Source organism: Falco biarmicus, chromosome 6 (genome assembly GCF_023638135.1).
Source record: "Falco biarmicus isolate bFalBia1 chromosome 6, bFalBia1.pri, whole genome shotgun sequence".
NCBI lineage: Eukaryota > Metazoa > Chordata > Aves > Falconiformes > Falconidae > Falco > Falco biarmicus.
Window position 1 is genome coordinate 18,242,995 of NC_079293.1, and position 14,747 is coordinate 18,257,741.

General features: G+C 39.5%; 1 protein-coding gene across 1 annotated transcript in view; it reads left to right on the forward strand.

Annotated features, from left to right (window-relative positions):
- Positions 1-598: 598 nt before the first annotated feature.
- Positions 599-14,747, forward strand: part of HMGCLL1 (3-hydroxymethyl-3-methylglutaryl-CoA lyase like 1) — an 87,978-nt gene continuing 73,829 nt past the window's right edge. Inside the window, exon 1 of the mRNA XM_056344379.1 lies at positions 599-844. Coding sequence (XP_056200354.1) covers positions 728-844 — 117 coding nt within the window. The 5' untranslated portion in view covers positions 599-727. The remainder of the gene's footprint in view (positions 845-14,747) is intronic.

A 14,747-nucleotide genomic window follows, 5' to 3' on the forward strand; every position in this document is an offset into this window, starting at 1 on the left:
GCCCAGCCCCAGGACCCCAAACAGGGCAAGCGGGCTTGGTCTTGAAGCAGCCCTGTCCCTTCTCCTCGCTACTCTCCTTCCCCTCAAGCCTCCTGCCAAACGCACCGCAAGCCCGGGCTGGGCTGCGCTTCTCCCGGGTGTGCGGCCTGTCAGGGAGGCCGCGGCCGCACGTCTGGCTGTCTCCACGCTCCCACCCAACCCACCCGCCGAGCTCAGGGCAGCACGGCCCCCAGATCCCCTCAGGGGCTTGTCCCCCACCGCCGCCACGCCGTGGCAGGGTGCGGTGGCGCCCGAACCAAAGGCGGGCGGCCACCGCCGGGGATCCTTTGCCCGGCGCCCTCTACGCCCGGGGAGGCGAGGAGGTGAGGGCAGCCGGGGCGGCAGCCCCGTAGCCACCCCCGGGCAGGCCGCCCGCCACCGCTGGGGACCGCCTCGGCCCGCCGCTGCGGGGGCCCGCCGCCGCCTCGGCCCGCCTCGGGCCACCATCGCTAGGCCGAGGCCCACCTCGGCTCGCCAGCGCTGGGGCCCGCGGCGGCGGCTGACAGGCCGGCGGGCCGAGGCGGCGCGGGAGGGGGCGCGGCGGGGCTGCCGGCGCGCTCCGCCAATCACAGGCGCCGCTGGGGCCGGGCCGCAGCCAGTGGCTGCGGCGGGCGCGGGGCGGTCGGGGTCCGCGCGGGCCGGGAGGCTGCGCCGACCTTGCGGCTGGCTGCCGGGCGAGCGCCCCGCCATGGGCACGGTGCCGTCGGCGCTGAAGCACTGCCTCAGCTACCAGCACCTCCTCAAGGAGCAGCTGTGGATCGGGGAGCCGGGCGCGCCGCCGCCTGCGGCTCCGCACCCCGGGCAGGTATCGTCGGGCGGGGATGAAGGGATGGGATGACGCCGGCCCTGCGAGGCGCGGCCGCCGCCAGGGGGAGGCCGGGGCCGGCTGGGGGCCGCTCCCCCCCCCCTGCCGCTGCCGTCTCGCCCCTCATGCACGTACCCTGCGTCCCTGCTGCCCGGGCCTCGCCCCGCTCCCGGGCCGCCTCGCCGGCCTCCCGCCGGCCGCCGCTGGGTGTGAGGGCGTCCACGGAGAAGCGGGAGCCGCTGTCATCCCCGCAGGCCGCTGGGCCTGGCCTGGGCGCTGTGTCCGAACACGGCTGGCAGTGACCCACCCTGCAGTGCACACACAGGCGGGCTTCCCTGCTAGCGCTGCGGCCAGGGATGAGGCGCTGTTAAAAGAAACCCTCTCACCCGTGTTTGCCCCCACCTGTTATAATCCACTGTGTGAAAAGTGAGAAAGGAGTTGTCAGGTGACACACACTTTGGCGAGGCAACAGCATTGCCGTTGCTTCCCGGAGTTTGTAATTTTCAAAGGAGCATGGTGGGTCCACCTGCCCTCAGGTGGAGAGCCACGGTGGCCGGGACACAGAGCCAGAGCCCACGGCTCCTCGGGAGCAGCAGGACCCTCCGTTTGGCCTGGGGTGCTCTGAGTACCCGTCAGAGTGCTGTGGAGGGATGAGTGAGGGCGGGTGCTCACCCTCCTGTCCACCAGTTGTGAGGAGGTCTGGAGAGTGGCTGGAGATGGGGGGGAGCGGGAGAGGAGGTTAGGTGAGGAGGCGTGTGGGCAGGTGGCCAAGTGAAGACACTAAGCCACGACTGCCCTGATCATGGCTTTGGAAGGAAGGGAAGGGAAAGCTGCCAGTGGCTTTAAGGGAGAGGCTGCGTCAAGCTGGAAGGACATTGGAGGAAGATTTCAATATGAAGTTCTCAAAGAAGAAATGATTCTGAGAATGACATTGTCTTTACATGCACTTATTTTTTGGGTTTAATGTGTCCGAACTGTCATTCATTCCAAGTCTAACTCCAGTAATCAATCAGTGCTTCAAACGTTAAAAAACACAAGCCAAGCCTAGAACAAAATTGGTTTAAAAATCGTGGGTTCTTAATATTTTTGAATACACTTGTTGTTGATTGCATCTTCTGTTTTCTACACCTTTCAGATATACCGGGCGTACATCTTCCGTTTTTCTTCACCATCTGGAAGTGAAATTTAATTATTGGGTAGGAATGTAACTTCAGAGGTGGGGCAATCACGAAAAATACAATGTTCTCAGTGCAATGAAAGCTGGCAGTGTTGTAGTTTTGCTTCAGATGATCTGAGTTTGATATCTCAAAAACTATATATACAGAATACCTGAAGCAATGCTGTTGTGAGCATAGAGCTTTGTATAGGTAAGCTCCATACAGCTTCCAGCTATCACAGTTCCCTGAGAACAGTATCTATGCAGCATTGAATTTTGATGAAAAAATCAAATGTAATTCCTTCAGTTGTTTCTGTAAAAGTGGAAAAATGTTTCCTTACTGTAAAAGGAAATAAAATGAAAGGACTTTTGTGTATTAGACATGAAGCAGATCACTGTCGCTCTTCAAGTGCCCTTGCTGTATTTTGGTGCATCATTTTCTTTCAGAAGATGTGAATGTTTTTTAGAAGTTCCATCAAAATGGCATGATATGCCACTTGATTGTGTCAGTTTCTGCCCCCCTGTCAGAAAAAGCATCTGAAAGGTTCAAGGGCTTTTGCAACAAAGAGGTTTTTAAGTCAAAGACAAGCAATAATATCTTCCTAGAATATCTATAAAAAACAAGAAGGTTTCTTTATTGTAATGGATGCCTGTAAATCTTGCTTCATTTTTGCAGTGCTCTTATTTCATTTTCATAACCATTTTTCTTCCTCGAAGGATATAAGTTCTTCAGTAAACATCAAACATGATCATTTACTGCTTATCCTCCCTATGCACTTCGATGCGATTGTAAGCTGCACAGTCTACTTGCAACCATTGACACTAATTAAGTCTGGAGTTGGTCACTGTTAAAGTTTTAACATTTGCTTCTGCAGTACCTCGCTGTGATTTTTATTAGATTATTTTAATAATTTTCTTTACATTAATCTGTTAACATTTTTCTCACCTGAATACTTAAACAACCTATAAAGGGTTTCCTTGTGCTTGAATGCATACTGTACCAATCCCGTTCAAGAAAAAACATGTTCCTCTTTATGTGATCTAGAAACCATACTAGCTCAAGTGATGGTTGTAAAAAGTGTTTTGGTTTTGTTTTTTTAAATTTTTTTATTGTTTTGTTGTTTTGACCAATATGTGCAAGGCAGTTATGGAGACACCACTGTAATCACATTTATGTGGGTACACTGAGAAATATAATAGGGGAAGGGGCTTAAAGTGCAAAAAACAGTTTCCCGGAAATAATAGAGTGCTTTCATGGCTGATGAAAATAAGGAGTTGATTTTTGTGCTGAAATCTTTTCAGGAGTTTTTCAGGATTTTTCTTTAAACACAAAGTAAAAAGTAGGTGGTGTTAGAGTGTTGCTACCAGGGCTCTTGTAAAACTAAAATAATTCAGTTTTGTCTAAAAAAATCCCAAATATATAAAAATTCGGTTATATACTGTGCAGTCTAATTTGTAAAAGTCCAGGTTTAACCACTTGGAGCTGTATTGGAGGCAAAATAAAAGGTCCTAGACTTCATAGTGAGATGGCTTGGTCTTTGTTTTCCCTTAATTTTCCTGTTTAATTTAGCCAAAAATTTTGTATTTTTGCAACTGATTTCAAAACATAGGACTGCTTGAGGAGGAAAGTTACGGAAAAGGAGAGGTGAAAAGCAAAAGGTAATTGGGCTAATGGCTAGATGGTAAATAGAATTTTCTAATATCTATTAGTAGAATTCATTAATATCAATTTCACTCTTATTTATACTAGTCTGTATATTGTACAAAAGTTATCGAACACCTGACTCATCAATGGGACACCACATTCCTTTTGCAGTATCTTCATTTTATTCTGTTCTCTTAATTTCTTAATTTTGTTTGCTTCAGAAATACTGTTTTATGTTCCGTACAAGGAGATCCTAGTTCTGCGTCATTCTCTTGGCATTACCCCAGTGTATGCTGTTTTTATTAATAGGGCTGATTAATTTACTATTAAAGGTTTGAATAATTTTACTAAATAGGAGCTACATGAGAATTTGTTAAAGACATGGATTTAGATCAGAACTGTAAAATGTGCTAGGATCTACCTAGAATGGAGGTGGCAGCAGATGTTGCAGTATTAGGGAGATTTCTGCAGGTAATCAGGAGATTGCTACTGATGGTGACTCACAACACTTGACTGGAATTTGTCATGTATTTTGTGTTCTGTTTTATAAAAAGATCAGGCTGAGCAGCAGGGAGGAGGGCTGGCTGTTCATCTGCTGCTGATGGTTGTCCTCGAGCTTAGCAGGAGCCTTCTGGCTGGAAGGAGAGGTGGTCTGAGAGCAGCTGACATTGGTCTCATCCTACAGACTTAATATTATGTTTTCATGTAGGTTAAAATGGAATTTTAATGCATTAGGAATATGCTAAGGGACACAGCAGGGAAGAACTGGATGGTTAAAGAAGTGGTGTAAAAGACTGGGATGAAATTCAAGGATACAGAATTATTAGGTACTTTGAGACTAATAACCCAGACTAGAAACTGACATTATCAGTTACAAGTGATTGAAGAAGAGAACCTTGGAATACTCACAAATCATAGGAGGACTATGAGCTGCCAATACAGTACAGCTGTTAAAAAAATCAAATTAAGTCCTCGGATACATCAGATCAAGTACTTCCAGTCAAACAGGGAAATGTTAGTGCCATTGCAAAAGACTGTATTTGAGGCTTGTTCGGTTTTGGTTAGTCCTGTTCAAGAAATTGAATTCCAGCTGGGACAAGTTAGGTCTTTACACCACTGGAATGGTGAGGAAAATGGAGAAGAAATGTAAAATGACTGGTTTGTTTGATATCTAGTGTTAAGACCTGGAGGATGGGCAGACAGGCAGGGTAGAAGAGGAAAGAGCTGCTTAAAATAAAGAAACATGTTGCTATACACAAATGAACGCTTACAACCTGTCTGTATATTAAATACACAGTAGAAATTTAAAGGCTAAGTATCAAGTGGTGACATTATTTAATAGCTTTCTAATCAAAACAATGAGGGGTAATAACCTATATGATTTAGGTTTAGAAAAAGGCTTATGTGCTGTGGTTTCCATAGTAGTGAAAATGGTTGGATTTTTAAAAGATGTTATAGTTTATGTAATAAGTTACAGAGGACTAGATATTTAAATGATGTAAAATAGAGACAATTAAAATCCAGTTTTTAATTACATTGCATGACTTACAATACTTTGGAAAAAATATAATTATTTAAGGTCAGAGTGTCAGCTTCGGTGTGAATATTCATCTTCTGCCACTTTAAATCAGTGCATCCTACTCTACTCTACAACAGGGTAGTGGCTAAACATGGCTAAGTAATAAGCATCATTCGCTTGTGTTTTAATGTACCACTAGCTAGGTATACTAAGACGTGGAGTATGTTAGGAGTTATATGGTTTGGTGAGGGCTGCGTCTACCACAAGCAAAGCAAAAATAAGTCGCAAGTAAAACTCTAGTCTCTTGCTCTGCTGTATGTGGCTGTGACTGTAGGAGGTGTGGCTCTACCTAAATAATGCTAATGTGTCCTATGTTACCTTGTAGGATTTCTGTCATAAATTTAGGCTGTCATATGGGATGCAATACTCAGAATTACTTACAGTTGTTCAGTGTACTATCACTGGAAAGCACAGTGTACATTACTATCTGTTTTATAACTGGAAAGGAACACAAATTCTACATGCTAAATACGTATCATAATGAACAAAAGCTTGGGTCTTCTAATTTAGACATCTAACTTCTGCTTCAGTGCCTAGGTTGCAATTATTTATATGCTACATGCCTAAATATCCAGACCTAAAACACATACTCTTAAGATTCCCTCATCTCCTCACTGCATGACACTCTTGGACTCTTGGATCAAGAGATGGATGCAAGCGTCTTATTTTTGCAGTTTTAATTTGCTAGTTTAGAATTTGCAATGTACTGTCATGTTTTAAACATATGGTCAAAACCTCTCAACTTTATTTTTAAAGTAACTCAAGAATAACAATGAAAACCTCAGTCCATATGACAATTATGTGTATTTGTCTTAACCACTTGTATTTGATGGTTGATTGTTGATTCAAATTACAGCGTTAAAAATGAGGCGTATGATATTATGCTACCTGGGAGGAGAATGCGTGTCTGTTTTATTTGAATCTTTTAGCTGTACCTCAGAGCAACTGATTTGAGACATACTGTATTTCATGTTCTTTTTATCTTCACATAATTATATATTCTAGGAACAAATTCACATTTGGAGTCTCTCCTTAAATAACTATTTAGGCTATTTTCATTTTCAATTTAATTTATTTAGTTTAAGAAGTACTATAAAAATTTGCTGCAAATCTATTGATTCATTATGACAAATACAATATGCAAGAATTACATCATAATATACATTCAGGGTTTTTTTTATCAGCTGAAAATTGCATATGAAGTGTATTTTTAATAGAGAAAGAAGAAGCTAGATGTCCTGAACTTTATATTGCAGGATTCTTGTTCCTTGACTTTTTAAAAGGATGATGTTATTTAAAGATACTTAATGAAACCAGTATAGAGAAAGTATATTAATTGCACAGGGCTAAGATCTTTTATCCTTTTTTTTTTTCCCTTTCACCTTTACCCACCATTCTTACCTCATATTATGTATTTATCCTGAATTTCCGAGGTATTTAGATTCTGTGTCGCCTTTCAAAATTTCCACCCCTTCATATTCCTCTACATGTAGAGGCCTTGTCAATACAGAACTCGGTAGACAGATCTTTTTATTGACGAATACATCATAAGAATGGGACTTTTTTTTGTTTTGTTGCAGATTCCCAGGCAGCATTTAGTTTCTTAATGTTCATGAGATGTAAAGCACACAAAGTTATTGAAAAAGTATGTAAATTAATAAATAGAAAGTATTTTTATAACTGTAATTTAGAATTAAATTATAAACTATTAAATTAATATCAGTGTGCTGTACCTCTTTTTGATGACTTTGGAGATGATAAAAAACATTCGGTACTTGCTGACACTGAAGGTAGTAAATAAAACATAAAAACACACTCCCACTGAGTTTAGCTGGAGTAGAGAGGGTTCAATGCTGATCTCTTTCCAGAATTTTCTTTGAAGTCAAGAGGAGTTTCCCCTTTAGAAGATCCAGTCAGTAGACTCATGCCAGTTTTTTTTCAGCCAGGTATTATTTATGCTGCAGCGTAAGAGCTCAAGAACTTTGGTGGATAAGATGTTGAAGAAAGTCTGAAAAGGCTAAGTAGTTGGTTTGCTAAAGGTGCCAAACAGGATGTTAGAAGATAGAAGGCTGATAATAAAGTGTAAGTTTGACTTCAGTGGAGTCACTGATTTTTGGTTCTTTTGTGCTATTGGATTGTAAATAATGGAAAGATAACAGGAGCTTTTTAGTTGATACAGATTTATGCTATATTGGGATTATTATGTGGGTTTAGAACTTTAGAATACAGCTGGAAATGTTGTAAAGGATTTTACAGATCTTGTGCTGCAAATTTGGGAATTAAAAAAACACACAGGAAATTTCTACTCTGATCCAACATCTGTTTTTTGGTTAGATCCCCTTTTTGACTTGTCCCACCTCCACCTCCTTCAAAGCCTACATATGGGCACAGTGATGTTCATTTCCTCTCTTGCCAACTCAAGGAAAAAGATTTAATTTCAGACACCCCGTGTGTCAAATCGTCATTTTAAAATTCATACATCTTGAGATCATTCTTCTTAATTCAGTTTCTCATTGCCTTGGCTGAGAGTGAAGATAAGTGAATTGCCTAAGGTCAACTAGATCCAAATTTAATTCCTACTGAAATAAATGGGAATATTATCTTTGTCTCAGGTTTTAGTAAGGATTTTATTTACAATTTGTGGATTTTCAGCTTCTAGTTTGGGTAAGGAAATCTCACAAGTGCCTTATTAGACTACTGTAAGACTTACCAGTTGGTCAGATGTGGAAGCTTTCATAAAGCACAATATTTATTGCTCCTTATTAATTAAGTTGCGTATCTTTAAACTGTCTGACGAGGTGTCTAATAAACATTAGTAACAATCATATCTGTAGTGGCTTGGATCACAAGTTAGGTTTTTTCACTTAGACTTGGCTTAAAGGTGGAATGCTGGGTACCTAGAATGAAGTTACCCTTATTTTCTTGCAGTTTTAATTATAGGACCTTTTTTTTGGTGTTTCAGACAAAACTGTTAGCTCCAATTCTTGCAGCACCTGGGTTGGAAGATTCACTTGTTTGTGAAACTGTGTTTTTGAATTTCAGTTTCTATGTGAATATCTTGCAATGAGAAACTGGTGCAATGTATGTACAGTCCAGAGATAAAGTTGGAAAGACTTCTTGTCACCCTCTGCTCTTTCACAATATAAGTATTTGAAGACCTTTAACGAAGGTGATGATTCTTGGAAATTTTAGGAATTGAATGTTATTGAGATCCTTTGATATGTGAAATGTGGAAGAAGTTGTGTTTAAAGAAACTGGGGGGGAACTTCAGAAAAGTAGTTTAGTACTTCAGGCTGTGTTGAATTCTCGTCTGTTGTTTAGAGCTCTCATTCATTTAACAAAGGTGAAATATTTTCTTTAGCATTCTTCTTTTTCCCCAAATGTATATTTAAAAAGATAGATGAAGTATGAAAGAAAAATGTGTATTAAAGATTGTGAGCTTGCAGGGAATGTGTACCACTTTACAATGTGTGCCAATACACATCATAATGCCTATGTGGACCTTGACATACAGCGTAATGAAGTACTGTGCACTCAGTAAGGCTCATCAATTAACTGAACCTCAGAAAAAACTGGAAAAGAAAAATATTAATTTTAAGAGTGGGAATAAAAAGCTGTCGGGATATATTTATAGGAAAAGGTTCTCTCTGGCTATCTGATCCATCCATCTTCTGTCACACAGAAAAACTCATCTGGATATTGAAACTGAGAGAAGTTGCTTTATTGGCTGATCTCGAATTCCTGAGATAAAAGCATGTAATATGAGACTTGTAGTTCCGTGATCAAAATCAAGCTTTCATACTGTGCTAAATACCAGTAAAGCTAATTCAGCATTTTTGCTTTTCAGCAAGAGGGATATATTTTATTACTGCTCTATTGATGTACACTTGTATAGCCCTTTTGGGGCAGAAATGCAAAAATGGTGTGCAGACTTTAAAACTTAAGTAGTGCAGTGAAGATAAAATTTTTTTTCTATTTTGTAATATGTTGATAGTGACATAAGTTGTAATGAATAATAAAAGGTTTATTAAATGAAATTATAAATCAGATATAGGCCTTGTTTTTTCAGACTATATGGTCTTCAAATGAATCTCTCACTCCAAAGGAATCAGTAAACTGATAAATGCGTGATTTACATTTCAGGGAAATAACTTTCAGGGATAGTTTTAAGGGTTGCTTTTAAATCTTAAGGTGTTAGAGTTGGAAGTAATCAGTTAATGACTTTTCAGACTTTTACTAGTTTAGACATAATAATTGATGGTGAAGATTTTGATTGTAGTTTGGGACAAAATTCTAATGTTGCAAAAGATGAAAAAGATGCTGCAGGTGATAAGGAAATTGTACTTTCAGAATGCTGTAGGTGATATTTTTAGATAATACTCTTGTTAAATGGAGATTTATTTTATTTTATGGTTTGGTGTAAATAAATGAAAGTTAATCCAATTGATTTAATTTGTTATTTGGATTAATTACACTTATGACAGTGGTTCTCAACAACTCTTGTGACAAAAAATCAGATTTATTACATGCAAAAACTGCTAAAATGTGCATTGGTAAAAAACTGTGCTGGGTTGACATTTCTTCTTTGTTTGGCTGTTTTTTTATCCGCAGATGTTAGCTGTTTTGTATGGGAATAAAGGTGTTAGTTTATGAGTTTGTTGGAAAAAAAATGTTTAAAGGCTTTGAGTGCATGAGATATGTGGACTGAAGCGCCAGAGGACATTGGTGGAATGTTAGGTGAAACCCATAGGGAAATAAATCAACAGCAGCATCTGGAAAGGAACTATATGTGGCTTTAGGGTTTACTTTTAATGCAGGTAGTTAAGATGAGATTAAATATAGGTGTTAGTATGTGAGAAATGGGGGAGCAAGGTAAGTGATGAAGGTATATCATGTGAAATAATGGGATTAGGAAAAAGATTTAACAGAATCCACAGCTGATCACAGTTGAATTTTTAAAAGCCTGGAAGCATAATTGAAATTGAACTATATGTTGGTTTCATATAAAGCAAAACAGCCTACATGAAGCGAAAGGATAGGCAAGTTCCTTGGCCCTGCTTACTTTTGCCTGAATGCTGTGAAGAAAATGGAAAGTTAAGCTGCTAAACCAGCTGGCTGTTGGCTACACAGAGAGGAATCAACTGGCAATTGAGAATTTTCTCTTGCCTCTGTGCCATTTTTTGATACTTAGGACTTGATTCAGTTGCCTAAGTGCAGTTGTCTGGTGCCATGTGAGGTGCCCTAAGGTAGCCGAGATGGCTTACAGGGTTGGCAGATACCGAACAAGATTTATGGGAGACCTATGCCCTCTGGCGTGATAGCTGGAAGTCTGATGAATCTCAAATGCACTAGATGCCTGTGTAATTAGCCTTCTGGACTTGTGCCCTTCTTAATCAGCTGAGTTGTTTTATATGCTTTTGGCCATTGCTGACCAGTGCTGAGAAGTGGCTTGATTCGGTCGGCCATGCTTCATTGCTGATGCCATTTAAGATGCCCTATAGTATCTTACTTTACACCCAGCTGCCAAAGAAGGCACAGGTCCCGTGTCCTACATGCTGTGTTTAGGGAACATTAGGACTTCATATGTGAATATATAAATTGACTGTACTGGGATACCTGGCATACCTGTAGACATAAATGTGTAGATACCCTAAGTTCAGATGTCTAAGTCCAATTGAATCCTGCCATTAAGGACATTTCAGGACATTTTGAGTTTAGTGAGTGGTATGGCTGGATTGCTATTTAGTCCCAAAGTATTACTATCTATCATGAGAGTTTAGAATAAACCTTTGGTCAAGATTATGTGTCACAGTAAAATGAAAGTATAGCTAATGGTAATAATATTAGATAATAATATTTTAATAATTTTAACTTATTTTGCACTTGCCTAACACAGACCCACTGGTCTTACTACCAGTTTTACAATGACACATATTTATTTCTCATTTGTTTTACAACTACTATCTGGAATATGGAGGCTGAAAAAACTTTCTTAAATGTGCGAAGTGTAGAAGTGGAAGTAATAAAAAATTAGGAAATTTGATGATTCATTTTGCCATGACAGCCCTTAATCTTAAATAGTCTGAGGTGATATACTCCCATTTTGGTTTTGTCTTTGTCAAAAATTCTTCAGTATCAGTCCATTTTATTCTGCTTGCCCACTCCACTGTTTCAAGGTTTGCATGATCATAACATGTCAAACTTTTGATACATTACTATTTAATAAGTTGGAAATTTAACCAATTCAGCAGAAGCTGTGATGTATCATTACAAGTACTTTTTAATAAGCTCATAAAAACTGATAAAAATTTTTAGATGTTTATTTTAAAATAAGGCATTATGTCTGTCTTTTTTCTAATTTTCATACTAAGAAAATTTTCAATAGCTTTAATTATTTTCAATTAAATGAGAAGAATATGATATTCTCTAGATATGCTAATGTTTGACTGATTCCCCTGTGAAAATGGAACATTTTTATAACATCAAAAGTGGTGTAGCATTTAAGATACCATAATTTCCTTCCTACTGTTGGGAAATTATTATGGTAACACTTTGCAGATGTTATTTTTCTAAAGACTTTTATAAATTTTAAGTTCTCTTGAAGGATGAGTTGCCAACAGTGGCTAAATGAATAACCATTAAACTACTGTCACTTTTATCAGTGTCTTTTGGGAAGAGAGCTATGGAAAACATAGTGGTGGCCCAGCTGTACTTGAATTAAAGATTTCCTTGATCTTTTAGGCACTGCCGTTGGACACAGAAGGTGATTTTGATGATAATAATAATTGAGAATAGTTGATTTACTTCCAGCTTTTTGCTTGAGTTCTTCAAGATCTACACATAACTCACTTTTATTGACAATAAGTTATTTAAAGAAACTTGCCTGATAGGGTAGATGGGCTAGCTTGTCAATGTATGCTTTTCCCTGCCCCCACCCTGCGCCCCCACCCCACCCCCCCAACTGATATCCCAAAGCATTATAAAGGACAAATTACTTTCACATGTTGGTCTTGTACGGCTGATCATACCTCTGCTTTTTCAATGTGTGTGGAAAAACACCACTCTGCCCTCTAGAATTCTGTCTTCAGTCTTGCCTGTAAAACGCCATACATGCCATAATACTATTATCATAAATAATGGTAAAGGAAAGTGTGGGAGGTTTTGGCTCCAGTGTCATCAGTATGCTGTTGATCTCAGTTCTCTGTATCCTTTTCATCCAGCCCAGATGGCAGAGTATAATTGCTTTTCCAGGCTGTGACCAAGATAGGGATATGAATGAAAGTGACTTGGCCGCAAATCAACTTGGTTAATGGAGAAGTGCTGCTTGTTAGCCAAAGGAGGCATTTAGGGAAATAGAAAAAGGTAATGTATACACCATGTCCTGAAAATACATTTTTAATTTTTGCTAAAGTGACTGGCTGTTTTGGCCTCTTACTAACAACAGAGGCCTCTAGTACTATTTGTAATTAATGATTCCATTGTAACACAAGTTTAGCTGTGGTTGCCTATGCCTCTGCTACCACCTGACTCTAGTAATACATTCCCTTCATCATGATTTTGCACGTTACCCCCATCTGTGACTACAGCACATCTGTCTGCTTTTACATTGCATGAATCTTTAGCTGTAATTGACACTCTGCTTTTCCACTTGCTCTACATTTGTTGAAGATAGCAACAAATGTTTTTTAAAAGATGGCAAGTTGTCAGTGCTAATTCAAAAAGTTCAGATTCATCCAGGAGACTGTTATTTGACAGATTGGATCTATTTTTGTGTTCTGTCAGGTTATGAATGATTTTATGTAAAATACAGACTGTGAACAGTCTTTGGGCTTGCTTTTATCCTTCTGAATATTTGTCCTGTAATGCTACTATTTTTTTTCAGAGCATCCAACATCATGGCAGACAACTGGACATAGTTTGCAGTTGCTTTTAGAAGTAGCTGCTCCTTTTGTTAGACATTCAGTCCCCAGTTCCTGAGATTTCCTTTTTGAAGGGCTGTCAGAACAGCAGTTTTGGTAGTCTGCGTCTGCCTGTGGAGTTTTCTGATCCACTGGAGCTCTCATTTGGCAAATCTTCAGCCAGGACTACCAGAAATGTTTGCATGACTTTCTACTGACATGTAATAAGTTGTTGCTCTTGGCAACATAGTTACAACATAGCATGGACTGTCAGGATTTTGATGGTCACAATATAAAATGAGTAACTATGCAATCACAGTCCTCACCTTTGCTTACTAAAGGGAAAGGCTTCTGGGTGTCTGTAACTATCTTCGCATCATAATCATTTCTACACATATTTTCCATGATGCTTTCAGTGGCTTTGTTTAAATTGAGATATCAAAATGTCTGAAGAAAATAAAACCTAACAAAATTTGTGAAGTAACAATAAATCTAGAATGCTGATATTTATAGGGCTATATTTGTCCTAAGTACTTAACTTCTAATATTTGAAATCATACTAGTAATTGTATTTTGTGTAATAATGATACTATGTATGTTTCTTCATGAATGTTTATATTTTGAATAGGTGGTCTTAACAGATTTTGCTCTTTACCCTTAGGTAAGGTGGGTAATACAGCTTTTATTAATTTCCTAACCAGCATAGCCTATATTGTGTACCTGAGATAAAACCACTGATTAAGTTGTGTGCTATCATTTCACTGTATCTGTGCTTTGCACAGTTTTGCAGGTTGAAAGCAGTACATTAAAATTACAAAGCAAGGACTTAATCGGAATTGAAGCTAAAGAATATAGTCTAGCAGTTCGTGGCGTTATGTTCTTCTTCTGGGAAAAACACATGCCCAGTGTAGTAGTTCAGTGTGGCATTTCAGTCTTGAAAGAAATACAGTTACATTTTGTGTTCTTTTCAAATAATGGAGAGATCAAGAAGAAAATCTAGTTTATAAAGAAACTGAGAAGGTCCTGAAGAAATACAGGGTAGTATTATTGCAAGATCAGTGTGGAAACTGATGTAATTTGTCTGACTAAAAGTAGTAGTTTCAGCATGCATTCCAAACGCACAACATGATAAAAAACCAATGAGGAATCTTTAACGTTGTTTATTACTTCTGAACTTGGCACTTCCTCATTAAAGGAGAAAATGAGGAATAGTTTTAAGAATGAACATCAGTTTAGTCTTTGATGTGATATGAAAAGTACAGCAGAAAGCAACTTTCATCCTCTCATGTATTTAAAAACGTATTAATAAATTACTAGAGCTTATTCTTACACTTTTAAAATAGAAATGGAAGTAGACATCTCCAAACAGTGATTTTTGGACTTTCAACTGCCAAACTACCCTTTCAACTGAAAACGGCAAGAGCCAGGGTTTCAGTTTATGTGTATTCATAGTTCAAGCCAAGTTCACTTGAATTGGTTATACAAGGCAAATTATATGATGGAGGCAGCTGCAGATTTTGTTTGCGTTTCTGGGTGGCTAGGCACATCCACTATAAGCAAAAGAGTATACTGCAAATCACAGAAAACAATTTTCAGCAGGTGTTTCACCCAAAGTATGTGAGAGT